Source organism: Chelmon rostratus, chromosome 6 (genome assembly GCF_017976325.1).
Source record: "Chelmon rostratus isolate fCheRos1 chromosome 6, fCheRos1.pri, whole genome shotgun sequence".
In the NCBI taxonomy this organism is placed as follows: Eukaryota; Metazoa; Chordata; class Actinopteri; order Chaetodontiformes; family Chaetodontidae; genus Chelmon; species Chelmon rostratus.
The window spans coordinates 29898145-29914467 of NC_055663.1; the positions used below are offsets into that span (position 1 = coordinate 29898145).

General features: G+C 45.6%; 2 protein-coding genes across 2 annotated transcripts in view; one reads left to right on the forward strand and one right to left on the reverse strand.

The window, feature by feature from the left end:
- The window catches only part of LOC121607426 (GRAM domain-containing protein 4-like), a 16111-nt gene extending 8506 nt beyond the window's left edge, over window positions 1-7605 (reverse strand). Inside the window, exons 1-7 of the mRNA XM_041938209.1 lie at window positions 7367-7605; window positions 4352-4595; window positions 3402-3507; window positions 1655-1775; window positions 1471-1529; window positions 420-552; window positions 267-292 (exon numbers count right to left, since the gene is read on the reverse strand). Of these exons, the coding sequence (XP_041794143.1) occupies window positions 267-292; window positions 420-552; window positions 1471-1529; window positions 1655-1775; window positions 3402-3507; window positions 4352-4537 (631 nt within the window). The 5' untranslated portion in view covers window positions 4538-4595; window positions 7367-7605. The remainder of the gene's footprint in view (window positions 1-266; window positions 293-419; window positions 553-1470; window positions 1530-1654; window positions 1776-3401; window positions 3508-4351; window positions 4596-7366) is intronic.
- A 39-nt stretch (window positions 7606-7644) lies between these two features.
- LOC121607428 (cytosolic 5'-nucleotidase 1A) lies at window positions 7645-14054 on the forward strand. The gene is made up of 6 exons (XM_041938211.1): window positions 7645-7854; window positions 8784-8897; window positions 9225-9360; window positions 9476-9598; window positions 10434-10564; window positions 10656-14054. The coding sequence occupies exons 1-6, from the start codon at window positions 7819-7821 to the stop codon at window positions 10899-10901; spliced, it is 786 nt and encodes a 261-aa protein (XP_041794145.1). The 5' UTR covers window positions 7645-7818; the 3' UTR covers window positions 10902-14054.
- Window positions 14055-16323: the final 2269 nt, after the last annotated feature.

Here is a 16323-nt window from a genome sequence, read left to right on the forward strand (position 1 = left end):
TGGAAACACAGGCCAACGACCAATCACAGGCTGAGAATTTATCATGGCAGAGAAACCTCAGCGCAGTTGCTTCTGTGGTTTTTAAACAAACTGTTCCATAATGCAAGCTTTCACTAAAGGCACTATGTGGCCAAAAGTCTGTGGACGCCCCTATCCTTCTGGCCAGGGTCTGTTCTTCCTGGTTTGGTACATGTGATGTATCACAGCTGTGAATGTGATGATGTGATGTGATGTGCTGGGTGAGGGGGTCAGAAGGGAGTACTCACTGAGACGTCTCATGTTTTCTGTCAACCTGCGGATCAGAGACCAGATATTTAAAAGACGAACGCAGCTCGATCAGAACGTCCAGTGTGTGTCGGCTGGACGTGTCCTGGACGGTCTCTGCACACACAGGCTGCGGATCGATTTGTCCTCCTCACCTCTTGGCGCTCAGCGGCTCCTCCGTCTCCACCGTCTGCTCCTCCGGCTGGAAGCGGAAGTCCTCGATATAAACGCCGAAGCGATCGTAGAGCCATTTCAGGAAGCTGTCGGTCAGAGTGTCTCTCTGTTTGTCTGAGGGCAGGAAAAGACGTAACAACACGTTCGTCCACATTTGACCACAGTTATTCAGTTTATACACTGAGGTTTGGACCAAACTTTGTCCAGTATGAAAATCTGAGACAGAATCAGACATATACAACCAAAACCCTGAGAGTGGAGCGATACCTGAGATCTGCCCTGAGAGGGAAACAGTCTTTTCTAACATCACAGAGAGTAGTGATGCTCAAACATAATCATCTACCACTACAACTACTAATGTTACTACGACTACTCATAAGAATGAGGATGAAAACAGAAGAAAGAGAACGCCTGATATAAGATGGAAAATAAAACCTGATAAAGTAAAAAATAAATGACATCATTACATCAAGTCAGAATAATAACATGATCACGACTCAAACTATTTTTTATCCTATTAATAAAATGATGCAGGCATTATCGTGAACACTCCCCCTGAATCATCAGGACAAAGGATGAACGACCTGTGGACAGGTGAGAAGTGTATCCCAGGTGCATTTCAGAAAGAAACATCCAATCACAGAGCTTCTGTGTCTTTTAGTTTATGTGCATCACTAGCGGTGAAATGACAACACGACAGCAACTATATTCACAGGTCTTGTTCCAACGAAGCCTTGCTGTGGCTGAGGCTCATGGGTATTTTAGATCTCAGTAATTAACATACGCCTCACTGAAGTTTTACCAAACGGACCTTTACAAGCTTCATAAAGGGAGAACATGTGGCACAGCTGTTGACTGGACTGCATCAGACTGTACAGGTGTACCTAATAAAGTGGCCACTGAGTGTACGCTACGTAACATTGAGGAGATTAAAGAAAAGAGACCAGCAGCCCCTCCCACTTTACTCTACTGACCTCTGTTTCTTCCACCTGTAGCTTTCCCTGCAGAGCATGCAGCAGAGACTGAACTCACCTGTCGTGCTCACCACAGGAGGCGGGGCTTTAGGTGTCTGAGAAGGTGAGTCTTCAAAGCTGTGAAGTGACCAGCGGACAGAAACAACCAGTCAGTGTTAGCATCACACCGCAGGAACGAGCTGCTCTGTCTGCTGCTTCAAACCAGCTCATTAAATAAAGTTTTTATTAAAAAAACAAAACACCTGGATCTGAGGACTTCGTTGATCTTCTGCTCCAGCTCGCTGCACCTGCTGCGCTCCCTCTCCAGCTCCTGTCGCAGTGAGTCCACATTGGACTCCTCTTTCAGTTTCCTGAGCTCCTCCTCTGAAGCAGAAGAAGAGTCACATGATCAGCGTCTGAGAGGACACCGACCGAGCAGGGGGTGTTTCACCGTCACCTAACCTGATCGTTCTGGAGCTACAATGGAACTAAACGGAACTCAGCTGTTGCTCAAAGCAGGAAGAATCAACAGCAGCATCTCCAAAATTCATGACGTGCTTTCTCAAGATAATCCTCAGATCTCGTTGTGAGCTCTTTCACGTAGGAACTATTTTTTATCGATTTTCTAACCACACACACCAGCTGTATCCCTCCGCCGGAGGCAGCCTGCATCTACTCACGGACGAGAGGCCGTGCATCTCTGCAGCAATCTGCAACTCACACCGAAACAACCTGGATGCACAAACAGCACTGAAGCTGAGAGAGAAAAGTGTGATTTTGGGGTGAACTGGCCCTTTAAAGCGTAGCTTCAGTGTTTCAGTGCGTCCTAAAACAATAAGATCCGTATGCACATGTGCACATGCACATAAACCACAGTCAGGGAAACAACACAGGAGTTAAACACCTGTTTACCTGCAGAGAACAAACAGACCAATGAGGAGAAACAGTCAGCTTCAAAGCCTGATTATCAGGCCTGGGCCAATAAACAACATTTACACCATTTCCTTCATTTTAAGCGGCAGCCTGCTTTATTCAGCTGTGTGATGAGATTACAGAGAGTGTAGCCACAGGGGGGGTAGTTCCACCCTGCTGCTGCCCAATCAAAACACAGAACATCACTGTCACTGAGCAGCAGACGCTCGGTCAAACAGGGCTTTTACGATGTGTCACCCATCATTATAAAGGCATCACTTCACAGCCAGTATTGAGACGAAGGACAGAGCTGATCCACAGTTCATACAGACGTCTGAATGTGGGTTTAAGATCTGTCCTTTAATGGCTGCAGAGCTCATGAAGTTTAACAGCCAGCGATGGCTTTTCAGACTTATCGTTAGTCGAACACTCGCCTCCTTCTCTCACTGATACGTTTTCATTTCATCACCTCCTACTTCCTGTTTTAAAACGTCGATCGTTGACTGAGCAGAGCCTGACGACACGTTACGATGTTTAATTCATATAAGTACTGTTCACTCTTCATCGAAGGGACACGAGGTCCTGATTGCAGACTGAGCAACGTCCCCCAACAGTGATGGAAATATGCTGTGTGTGTGTGTGTGTGTGTGCGTGCGTGCGTGCGTGTGTTTCAGATCAGGTCAGGTCAGCATGGTTATTAATAGCTGTGTGTATGTGTGTTACATAAAGCAGACAGGCAGATATCGATGGATTACCCAGAATGCTGTTGTGCTGTGGAAACTGATGTGAGAAGCCACACCGACCCAACAGCCAATCAGCACGTGGTCTCCCTGCACAGACTGAAAGGTCACCTGGCTGAAACACGCCGGTGCGACAGTGAAGGGAAGGTAGAGATACCTGAGCAATAAGCTCACTCGGGGTCTGATTGGTCGGTTTGATTCTCGGTGGTTGTTTTTTAGATTAAATCTCACAAAGAAAACTGAACTTCAGAAATATGAAGATAAAATTCACAGATTTCATTCTACACCCAGAAACAGGTAATTTATCTTAACGCCGTCACAAACCCACACAGGCTGCGGGTCAGGTCAGAATACTCACGTAAGAAGTGCTTCTCTAACAAGGCGATCTCTAGGTGACCTTTGACCTCGTTGAGATCTGTCTTTGCGTCGTCTTGGAGAGCTGCAGAAAATGATCCCGGACCAGCCTGAGAGACAAACACACAGAGCAGATGGCACAGAAAAGATGATGAAGTCAATCAAAATCTTTGAAGCAGGTAACCATCTTTAATAAATATGCATGACGGGGGCCTGCGTCATGGTTTTATATCTATGTGAGGCACCACAGGGTTCTATCCTGGTTCCTCCTACGTTCACACTTTACACTACAAAAAGTATTGATGGGCGGATTAAACTGAAGCTTGTGAAGCACGCCGTTTCTGCAGTTTTGCAGCTAAACTATGTGATCGGTGCATTAGTGGGACCAGAAGAAGGAAGAATAATTGAGAAATAAGGTGAAAATGCGCGGAAGACACAATCATACGTATGAGGACATTTCCAGCTGATACCAAACAATAATGTAATCACTGTAATAGACTATTTACGAGAATCAAGTGTGTGAGGCTTCAAAGCCCCCTCACCGACTCTCACTTAGTTAAACTCCCACAACTTCATGTCTGTTGTGATGATGCCCAAAGAGAAGATCAGCAGGAAAGAGGCTGAATTAACAGGAACACTGGGGATCAGCCTGAAGGTCTCCGGAGGACCTGCAGCTCTTTAAGCACATTCCTGTTGTCTTTTACAGCCGGGATCTTATTTTGGTGGTTTTGTGCACTATTCTGATCAGTTTTAGGAACATTTAAGTCAACAGCTTCATCACAGATTCACAGAGCCTGTTCAGAGTCCTGCAGCAGCATGAGCCCTCAGCCAATCAGCAGGTCGGTAACAAACCCACAGTTCTGCCAAACAGAGTTCGGGTTCAGTCAAACCAGGATCAGGTCGATGTATTATCAGATGTTCTCCATCACAGATCAGACAGGTGTGTTTGTGTACCTGCGCCTCACTCTGCTGCTCTCCCTCCGCCTCCCTCAGCTCCTCGGACTCTCTGACGGAGGCGCGAGGTTTAATCACGACCTCCTCGGTGCACTCGGTGTCGGACGTGTTGGGCGACTCGGACAGATCCAGGAACTCGTCCCGTCTCTGGCCCCGGAACCGGATCCTGTCCAGATGCTTCCGCATGGTGGGCGCCGCGAAGCCGGTCTCTACCTGAACATGACCGACGACCGCGCTGCAGAGACTGGAAGAGAAGAGGAGCACCGAGACGCGATGCACAGAACAATCAATAAAAAACCAACACGTGTTTCCACAGTTCTGACTTCAGTCTTCAGTGCAGACAACCAGAGCAGGACTGCTATCAAAGTCTGAATTCACGGTCCCCAGATGACTTCAGCGATCCCCTGACGTTTATTTTCGTGCCTTTGACATTTGTATTATTTTTTTAACAGCATGAACAACTACCGGCTGATTCGTCGTGGGATTTGGTGCCCAGAGGATGAGCAGCAATAATAAGTTCACATTGTTTACTGTTTCATATCTTTTCTTTTCTTTACTGATGCACGATCCCCTTCGCTGCTGTGACACTTCAAACCTGCCTGCAGTGGGATTAAAAAAGGATTATTATTATTGTTCCCTTGACTTTTCCTCCAGCCCTATCACAGTTTGAATTTGTTCAGTAATTTAAGATCAAGTAACTGCAAAGTTAATGACAATGATAACCAGCGTTTCCGTTTTCTGGTAACTACCCGTTGACGTTTTCTCCCACCGCTTCTCTCCATCATTCTTTATATAAAGTGTGTTTTACGACGATAAAATTCTGTTTTTTGTAAATGGAGTCTGGTGGCTATGGAAAGAGCAGTACAGCAGTTATTTCTGCCTAAACAAAAAGGATTTTACTGTTTAACAAAAAGCTCTGTCTCTTTATGGATCATTTCTATAATGTTGTCACACAGAGTGACACACGTGGACGCACGTCGACGTCGCAGCGTTGTTGTTTTAGTACTGGATCAATATGACTCACTGCCGCCGCCGGTACTGAGACTCACTCACTGAAGACACAAAAACATGGAAAACAGGGTCAATACACACGGATAGTATTTGAACAGAGTTCCTCCCATTCGACAGGTGACAGGTAAAATCTTCCAGGACATGTGACCCAGCTCACGGAAACCCTGATGATAACACACCGATGTTTAGAAGATTTCATAATTATCCATCCAGTCACTTTTGAGACATTTCAGCACAAACGTGAATCGTGAGGAAGAGTCAGGGGCCGTCAAGCGACACAGACCAACTGACCCAACAATCAAAATGAGTCTAATGAGGAGTTTTTGAATCGACATCTAACATCTGACACATTAAAGCTGCCGTTCATTGAACCTGGACAGAGGCGACAGCAGAGGTCTGACAGCGACGAGACAGATCCTCTGCAGCTGAAGCTGAAGCTGAAGTTGAAGTTTGATGAAAGGCAGAAACGTGTCCTCTGACTGACCTGCATGTGGCTCCTTCAACACGTAGTGATCATAAACTTTATGCAGGGAGAGTCACCACTCAACACTGCAGCCCGCTCCCATCAAGACTAACACTAACAGCCAATCAGATGCTCCACTGGGACATCACAAGCTGTTTGTTTAGGGAGGAGGAGGAGGAAATGCTTCATCATCTGCTTAATGTTTCCCCGCTTCATGTTTAATCCTCGGCTCTCCAGACTGACATGGAGACCAGAAAACATGACTGTAGGGTCGGTCTCTAAAACCTGGACTCAGATTCTGGATCTAATTCGATCAAAGAGGCAGAGGCGGGACATGCAAGCTGCAGCAGCGCAGTGTGACAGGCTGAGACAGCTGTCAGTCAACACAAACAGCTCCTTCTTTAAAGGAAGACTTTGACATTTTTCAGTGGGGAAGTTGGACGTAAAGATCGATACCAGTCTCTGTCTCACGTGGAGGAATAGTGAACAAACAGGCGTGTTTGTTATAGAATTATTTTCATTCAGAATAGAATAAAACAGAATAAAACAACAGGCACTGACATAGTTATTTATATAAATACACACACACCCCCAGAGGTTAATCATTCGGTGGGGAATCAGCCACCAGACAAACACTGATAAAATAGTTATTTATTAATACTTTTTGTTATTAATACAGTTATTTGTCAGTGGTGGGTGGATGTTCACATCTTAAACACAACTTCATTTATCACCTTGAATGTAAAATGACAGAAAAAAAGGTTTTGACATTCAGTTTTATGCACATGAAACAAACAGGGTGTGATGTGTTAATTAGTGAGGTCTGGAGGGGCTACTAGGTGGAGCTCTGAGCTGGGTCTGAGCTGGGTCTGAGCCGGGTCTGAGCCGGGTCTGAGCTGGGTCTGAGCCGGGTCTGAGCCCGGTCTGAGCCCGGTCTGAGCCGGGTCTGAGCCCGGTCTGAGCCCGGTCTGGACCGGGACTGAGCCCGGTCTGAGCCCGGTCTGGACCGGGACTGAGCCCGGTCTGAGCCGGGTCTGAGCCCGGTCTGAGCCGGGTCTGGCCCGGTCTGAGCCCGGTCTGGACCTCTGTGGACAGCTGACTGAGGACTGACGCTGAGCCGGATCCCTGCTGCTGAGCTGTCTGACTGGTCTGATGGCCTCTAATGATCATGGCCTGATTGTGTATCTGCTGACTGACTGACTGAAACATCAGGTTCAATCACAGGCTGCTTCCAGACAGACAGACAGACAGACAAAGACAGAAAAAGACAGGGACTGGTCTGACTGCTTCTGCAGATTACTGTCTCATTCTTTACCTGCACACACGCCAACACTGCATGTACAGGTGAGAGTTTTCTGACTGGATGACTGAGTACTGACTGACTGAATCTGACGAATAGTTTACTGACAAAAACTGTTCTGCTTCAGAGAACAGAGAGAGTCTCTGCAGCCAATCAGCTGCTTCTCTGTGGACCTCAAGGTGAATCACACACCTGGACACCTCAGAGGGCCGTCATGTAGGGGGAAGGAAGAGTTTCTTACCGTGAACCGAAGCTGAAGCAAACTTTCCTTTCTTCTCGCTTTCCCAGCGGTCCACGCCCGTTACGAACCGGCTCGAAACCGTCTCAAATCCGCTCTAAACCGGACCAGGCTCCTCCCGGACTCGAGACAAGCTTTCCTCCTCTGTCCCCGACAGTTTGTTCAGATGTGGGGGGTTTGGGGGCTAAAGCCGGACCGTGTTTCTCCACCTGACACAGTAATCACTGCTATGGGCGGGGCGGCCAGCGCTTCACAAACCAGGAAGTGACGTCATCACGTTGCGCTCTTAAAGCGAACGTCAGGGTTCAAGCAGGCGGAACCCAAACAGACAGTTCTCTGTTCCTGGAGGAACTTTTAAGCTACATTATTGTGAAAGCGGTGTCAGTTAACGTGTTGTGGCGGTGAACAGGTCCGTACATTCACCTCCTGAAGCTGTTTATAACCTGCAGGCGGACATGGTCTCCACCATCCAGAACACCGACGTGAAGCAGGTAAGACTCACCTGAGACAAGTTGTTCAGCTGTCACTCATTCTGACAGACAGTGAGCCAGGTGAGACCACAGACTTGCAGGAACACTGTCGCCCAGCCCTGACAAACATTGGAATTATCTAACCGTGCTTTGTGCGATTTCTCACAGATTTCCACCAGATTGCTTTTTAATAATCGCGTATTTTAGTGTCACGTTTCTCATTTTCAGCTTGAACATCGCGTAAATCTCCATAATAACGATTCGAGACGTCATTGTCTTCTGGTAAATTCAGATCATGAATCATTTATCGTGCACTGTTGCACTTAAGTCACGCCAGAGTTGGAGACAGAAAGTGATAAGCGGATTTTAAAAGTTCGAGTTATGTGGAAAAACTGCTGTTTAGTGAATGAAATGTGGGCCGAATCATTGAGTTGGACCTAATGATTTGAACTACAGCGTATGTCCTTGTATAACTGAGCCGTACCTTTGCCGGTTTGCTACGTAATGTTAAAAATGCATATTTAATAATTAATATTCGGCCGTAAGAAAGTGAGGCTAAAATTGGGGCGTTGTCTGCAAAGACTTGGTTGCAAGAAACAAGCAAAACGATTCTTTTAAGACATTGAGTACATGGTGAACATACAATAATATGTTTTTTTCATGCAAATATCTGTGCAAGAACACTGAAGTGTATGTGTGTATGAGGTTAAAGGCCAGATTTCCATTCGGATTCTGTTGTTTTAATCATTCTGAGCGCAGGGCTCCATGTTGGTTCTGTTTAGGTCTTCTGGTGATTGCATACAGGTTCTGTGCTGTCTGCCTGTCGGTTCGGTGTTGTTCTGTGTGTGATGCACTGCTGTGGACCCTCTGCAGACCGGATTGTCCTGTCTGATTTAAATGTCAGATAAAATGAGGTGCAGATGAGGACCCAGGTTCTGTCTCCTTTGCAGAAAGACGCTGATCGTGCGGTGGTTGTTGCGGTAACGTCTCGCGCAGTGTTTGAACCTGGACCTGATGATGGTGATGACGTGTACGGAGAGGGCGTGGCCTTCCCTCTGCTGCAGGTGAGAATGAAATATACCATTCTGCTGACACAAATACTCACTCCAGCACCGAAGTGTGCAGTGTATTAATCCACCGCTGAAAATAGTCCCAACAAATGCACATTTTCCTCCTGTTTGAGTAACGTCTGCTTAAACCTACAGTGACCAGCAGGAGATTACAGAACATTTTCACAATGAAACATGTATATGTATTTATGTGTTTGAGCCATTTGTTAAAGATTTAGGTTGTCAGTAAGATCCAGTTGACCAGGAGCTGAGAGCTACAGACTGAAGCTTTGAGAGGAAATGTCAAATAATCTGAATTCATGTGCGTGTTTTAATCTTCAGGCACTCCAGAAAGTGAATGGACGTCTGCTGGAGGCAAATCCTGCTGAGTCGCTGCTGTTTGATGTCGTCCTGATCACCACAGACAGCCAGCAACAGCAGCAGAGCTCCCGCATCATCAGCAGCACCAGACATTACGGTAATCCACCCCCACCCTCAGCAGGCGGATCACAGTCAGCCGCTGATCAGTGTTTGAGTTCGTGTTGATGTCAGTGTTGGCTTCCTGTCACGGTGTCATGGCCGCTCTGTTGCAGGTCTGGAGGTCAGCAGGTTCTGTTTTTCCAGCGAGGAGGATTTTATTGAAAGTTTACAGAATAATAATGTGCAGCTCTTCCTGACGACCAACGGAAACGAGGCACCGCAGGCGTCACAGGGAGGTCAGGAAGTTTCTTCTTCTCTGCCATTTATTACGGCTGGTGTGAGATTGATGTGAACCTCCAGAGGTTTGAGGTTCTGAGGAAGTTTTTCTGTTGATCACAGTCTGTCAGATCTTTGAGCCTGAAAACTCTGACTTTGTTCAAGAGGAAATGCGATAAGACATCTTATCAGGACGTAAGAGTTTGACATTTTTGAGACTGGAATAATGCAGAAAACACTTCGCTAAATAGGCAAACCATTTGAATTGCTGCCTGTGGACAGTGGTGTGCAAAAACAAATATGAATAAAATAAAAGATAACAGTTTATCCACAGTTTAGGAATCATCCAGCAGTGAGGCCTCCAGAATGCTCATCTCACGTTTAGAATAAGAGCTATTGAAGACACATCTGCAGCCATGCTAGCTGCTCTGTGGGACGGTGCTCAGGCAAAGCACTTTGAGCTAAATGCTAATATCAGCATGCTAACATGCTCACAATGACAATGCTAACATGCTGATGTTTAAGCAGGTATAATGTTTACCTTGTTCACCATCTTAATATAGCTTGTAAGCATGCTAACATTTGCTTCGTAGCACTGAGGAACCGCCGAGGCTGATGGGAATGTCGTCAGTCTTGCGGGTGCCCGGTCCTAAACCAACACATTGGGCAAATTAAGATTTTGACCTCATGGTGGCGCTAGACAAGAGGTTGTATGTTGTGACAGTCCATCAGTTAGATTTCAGCTCGTGTGGTTTCCTCGTGACAGCTCACGGTTTCACCAGGATTCGGTGTGTTTAGGTCATGATTGATTAGGCGTCCAGGTGAGTGTGTGAATCCTCCTTGTCATTGGTCCAGGTGTCCTGTCAGCCCTGCTGGACCGGCAGATCGCGTTCTGTCCGTCAGAGCAGCTCAGAGTGATGTTCTGCGGGGACGCCGTCATCCGGCCGGACGCCGGCCCGACGCCGCTGAGCCGACGGGCCGCTCAGGTGCTCACACCGACATCCTGCTGATGCGTCTTCTTTACCTCTTTACACCTGCGGGAACATAAAAACACAGAATTCACTTCCTCCTCTGCAGAGTTTCTCGGCTCAGCTGGGCGAGATGCAACAGAGGATCGGCGTGTTCGGCAGCCCTCTCAGCGTCGTCCTGGTGACGTCGCGTGGCGGCAGGGACAGCTGTGGCGAGGCCTTGCGGACGCTGCGGTCCCGTGGAGTGAGCGTGGACGAGGCGTACTGCCTGGCCGGGGCCCCCCGTGGCCCCATCCTGTCCCTCCTCCGGCCTCACTTCCTGCTCAGTGACGGCTTCAGCTGCCTGGAGGATTGATGACATCATGATGGGATGTGCTGTCACGTGAGCCTACAGAAAACCTCGCCGTGTCTTCGAAACAAGCTGCTAAATCCTCACACTGAACACAAAGTTAAACACCTGTTTGCACCAATCAGCTCACTGAGCCTTAAAGAGCCAATCAGTGATCCTGATGTGAAGCCCCGCCCACCATCAAAACTCAAACCGCTGGATTGGACGCTGTTTCACAGAAGTAAACTGGCTGTATCTGGTTTTTGACAAACATTTTGTTTGTTGTTTGTTTCAAATTTAGCTTTCAAGTTGTCTGATATAAATCAGCATGTATGTAACCCTGACAGTCCAGAAGGGGGCAGTCTAACCCCGACACGTCACAGAAATCTGATGATGTTAATGTGAGTTTGTAAATTCGGCACTAAAATGAACACTTACTGTGTTTGACCTTTGACCCTGAACACTGGGACTGCTGAGCAGAGGCTGTTTGTCTTCTTTGGTTTCATCTTTTTTCCTCGTCTGTTACGTTTTATTATCTGGTTTAAGCTTGTCCACGTCCTTTGCTGCTCCAGCACTTAGTTTTAGACCAGCTCCGTCGTGTTTGGATCAGGATTAAGTTTAACGGGCTCCTACAGGCATTTAGCCCCTCATGTCCCCCGATCGTGTCCCTGTCACGTCTACATTGTTTTTCAAATGTCAACAGGAAGTGTTTTAGTCAGTAACAGATTACTTTACTTTACTGGTTTTAACCCAGACCGCCTAAACGCCACACAAAGCTCTGTTTGTTAGAGACATTATGGAGCCCTTGAAGTGTCAATGATAATGTTTTTTTGTGTGTGGTGCACACACGGGGTCTGTCCCATGATGCTACCACACCGACGGTATCCGTATGTAAAGAATTAAAAACTGAAAGGGAAATACAATTTGTTTTGTTGCTGTGATGCCTAAAGAAGACCAGCAGGTGGCAGCAGAGAGCTTCAGTCAGTAAAAACCAGAGTGTGCGACAGAAAGAGGAAGTTAATATTAAACAACAGAATGCTAATTAAACTATCTTTCTACATTATGTGATATTTAAGAAGGTTGGGGAGGTGTCCTTCACTGAGTTGTAGAGTGTCTCTTTTCCCATAATGCAACACTCGGCAGAGATGGAGTGGATCTTGCGTTGGTTCCAGGTGGGCTTAGGATTTCTTTAGGAATCCATGAGGAGGTCTAGTGCTCCTTCAGAGTAGAGAAGAGATCCATATGTGAGAACATTATAGATAATAAATGTAATCAGAGCAACATCCTGAGACAGAGCAGATCCAGAGAATCCAGCAGGTTCATGTGATCATTTTCAATCATCAGAGGATGTAAGAGAGACGACGGCTGAGCCGATGTCGTCAGGAGCCAGCGAATCATCTCTGCCGCCACAGATTAAAACATGCTCAGTGGAATGAAGCAGCCCAGCGTGGTGGTCTGGTGTGACACACTCTAATGATCTGGAGCAGAGAACACATTGTTTTCATTATCCTGAGTGAGCTTTCTGATGAAGGCTGCCATCATCAGCTCTGCCTCCTGAACACAAACACATCTTCAATTAGAGAGAAGAAACATCCAGCCAGCTTCTTTTCTGCTGATACCTGCAGGACGTTTCTCTTCACGGACTGACACATCAGTGTCGGGGCCCCCAGGCTGGGAAGCGGTGCATTAGGATGATGAAGACGTGTGTGGTTTGCATGTCAGAGTTATACAAACTGGAGTTAAATGTCCTCAGCAGCCAGAAACAGATGCAGCATCAAGCCGGTTCACCGTCTCCACAGCGGCTGGAAGGTAACGACGCTGTCACACTACATTAGAGGTGGAGATGTGGAATATTCCTGCAGACAGACAGGAGGTGTGTCGACCTCAGCGCCGGCGTCCCCGGAGGTTCGGCTGACATCACCGCTCAGGTGATCCATCATCGCTGCAACAAGGCCTCAAAATTAAAAATGCACCTCATGACCTTCAGAGCGGAGTCAGATGAGACGAGAGAGCCCAGATCAGCGCTGGTGGGGGGCCGTTCTGGAAGGCAGAGCGAGAAGAATGAAGAGATCAGACCAGATTCTGCAAAAATAAAAGCGGCAGATGAGCAAAGAGAGAAAAACACAAAGTCATTTGACCATCGACCAGTTTGTGGCATCAGCAGGGACTCAAATCAGCGGTGGAAGAAGTATTCAGATCCTTTAGTACTAATACCACACAGTGAAAAAGAAAAAGAAGACATGAAGGAAAACTTCATCCTTCAGTTTATCCCAAACATTCAACATCAACACATCTGGAGATACGAGCTTTTCACTGAACAGGAAGGATATGACACACTGTAATGTAATGAGTAACTAGTAACTAAAGCTGCCAGACAAATGTAGTAGAGTAAAAAGTTCAATGTTCGTTCAGATGTAGTGGAGTGGGCTCACATACACAACAACATCATCTTCAGTCCTTCCAAAGATGAAGGCGGACCGCTTTCTTCCTTCAGGTTCGGTTCTGGGAGGAGCCGAGTTGGTGGGCAGCAGAGAAAAGCTTAAAGTGAACAAGGCTGCAGCTGCCGACACGTGGTACAGCAACGATCCTCCTCCTCTTTTCTTTGCTTTGCTCCTTCTGCTCTCAGCCACAGGCAGGAAGGTCAGGATGGAGGGATGTGAGGAGGAGGCGGAGGAGGATGAAGCATCTGTTGGATCCTGAAGCAAACTGCGGGGCAGCGGCAGGAAAACCAAGTGACAAATATGTGAAAACAGTCTGACTGAGTGAGCAACACGGTGAAGGAAACCTTTAACCAACACAAAGTGGAGAAACAAATGAGGCTCTGTGACCAACATCTGGCATCCACGACCAACATCTGGCATCCACGACCAACATCTGGCATCCACGACCAACATCTGGCATCCACGACCAACATCTGGCATCCACGACCAACATCTGGCATCCACGAGCATTTCACACATTTCTTATTGACTAAAAAATCTAAATCAGATCAAAGTTTGTTCCCTTCACAGCAGATTTAACTGTGACTCTCAGATAATGGATCTGTCTGCTGATTGGCTCTCTCATTGTGACACATCACAGGCTGTGAACATAATGAATCATGTGCAATAATAAACATAAGTGATAATAAAACTTAGTAAAATAAAAAAAAATAAAACAGGTGTTAATTTCATCCAAAAACCAAACTGAAGTTGTCTTTCATGTCTTTTATATGATTTTTTGTAGTTATATTAATAAAAAGAATTCATGGAGCCAAACAGCATACCTGAAAATCTATTTTCTTACTTGTTTTTCAAGCATCTTTACTAGATAATGAAAGACGTGGGTTCAGAGCTCTTCACATATGAAGATGTTTTCCTTCATGTATCTACATATGCAGAAGTAGTAAAAGCAATAAATCACACAAGAGAAGCAGCTGTCCTTCATCTCAAGTTTCCACTGAAGCAATAGAAGAATGTAATAACTCAATTAAACTGCTCAGATGGCACAATACGATTCTATAATGTGTGAATGAGTGTACATAGACTGTGTAATGATGAGAAGTTTAACAGGTTAAAGAAGAGAGTAAATCACTGGACTGAAAACAGTTTCACCTGGAAGCAGGTGAGGTCATGTGACAGCATCATCTGGTTTGTTGTCAGCTCTGAGAGGCAGACTGGAGTTCAGATGTTCAGTCTGACCGGCGGCGCTGATTTCTGAGCGCCTGACTGAAGGCAGCAGCTGAGCTCTGACGTCCTGACCGACACTCTGGATCTGAATGAAACCCGTTCACACGTCTGATCCACGCAGAGCACGGAGTCCTGATCGGACGGGGTTCCCCGAGGGCCCCGGGGTGGCCTCCTTCACGCTGAGGACTCACCCTGATTATAAATAAAACTTTTATGTTTGCTCTCTGGATGCTAGAAACAGCACAATAACCACATGGTAACACATATTCAGTGGTGGAAAAAGTACTCAGATCCTTTAGTTCAGTAAAAGTAACAATATCACAGTGTAAAAATACTCTGTTACATGTAGAAGCCCTGAAATTCTACTTGAGTAGAAGTATTACAAGCAAAACTGGCTTCTAAAAGTATCAAAAGTAAAAGTACTTACAAAATGATCCCTTTCAGTGTTTAATTATTATTTCAGACACTGAAAGATGCTAAATATATATTTTCTATTTTTATCTTATTAATGCAAGTTATTATTTTTTAGACACAAGATGAAAAATCTTTTTTCTGGCATTCAGGGACTCACATGCTTCACAAACATCAGAGCAGAGCTTCAGCCTGAGCAGCTGTAATCAGCATCATCACATGAGGGCTTTACTCTAACAGGGCATCGTATTTAACATGTTCTGTTTTGCATGTAAAAATTAAAGGACCTTCATGTACTCGTTAGAAATATAGTGAAGTAAAAAGTACATTTCCTGAAAGGTAGAGTGAAATGAAAATACTTCGATAAAATACTTTTTTTACAGCTCAGCCTGGTCCTGGTCTGCCTCCACTGATGTGAGTCTGTCGTCTGTCCTCTTGACTGAAATGAATCCAGATGTTGAGACTGAGAGAGGATTCCTGCAGCTGGCTGTCTGGGGGGGGGGGGGGGGGGGGGGTTCCTCCTCTCTGCCTTGTGGCCCTGCAGCTCTCCCTCAGTCCAGTCCTTCACTCTACACTGCAAAAAGTGTCCCGCCAACACATTTTAGCCTCTAAGTCTCTGCAGGACTTTTACTGTGAAACCACGGCACTGTGCCCAGAGGTCAACTATGTGTCCATTAATCTGAGAGGACAGAAAGTTAAAGCTCTTAACCAGCCTTTCATTTCCAGAACTCTTAATTATTAAATTATTGGATTTAAAGTTTTATAGCTAAGTTCAGGAGCAAAGACCAAACAAAGTGTTTAAGATCACAGGATTCCTTCATTTCCTCTGCATCGTCTGCATATACTTTAATCCATTCATTGATTCATTAATCAACCAGTTGGTGGCGCTGCAGCATTTATAAAATTGCATTGATTTACACAATTATTAGAATAATAATAAATCATGAAGAAAATCTGCTCAAACCTCTTCATGACTCATATCCAATAATACAATATATACAGTATTATTTTGAAATGGGACACTCCGTATGATGAGTACTTCTACTTTTGGTACTTTAATTATATTTTGATGCTAAAACTTGCTTTGCAGGACTTTTACATGTATTATTTCTGCTTTGGAGTATAATTACTTTCTCTTAAGTAAAATGTCTTAGTACTTCTTCCTCTACTGGAAGTGACCAAACAATCTATTAATGCAGCCACTGAGTTTTAAAAATCTCATTAAAATATCTTAATTAAAGTAAAATAAACGAATTTTAATGGGGATAAATCAGGATTCTGCTTTACAGCATTTGTTTAAACACAACTTTCACACGTCTGTACTTTCTATATTCTATTGCTTGTTCTTCTCTTGACTGTTAAAAATGTGG

What these genes read in the sequence shown, in the direction of transcription:
- LOC121607428 (XM_041938211.1), top strand. Translation starts at nt 7,819, where the DNA reads ATGGTCTCCACCATCCAGAACACCGACGTGAAGCAG. An exon ending in TGGCCTTCCCTCTGCTGCAG is followed by an intron (nt 8,898 to 9,224) that starts GTGAGAATGAAA and finishes TTTAATCTTCAG; the next exon opens with GCACTCCAGAAAGTGAATGG. An exon ending in ACCGCAGGCGTCACAGGGAG is followed by an intron (nt 9,599 to 10,433) that starts GTCAGGAAGTTT and finishes TCATTGGTCCAG; the next exon opens with GTGTCCTGTCAGCCCTGCTG.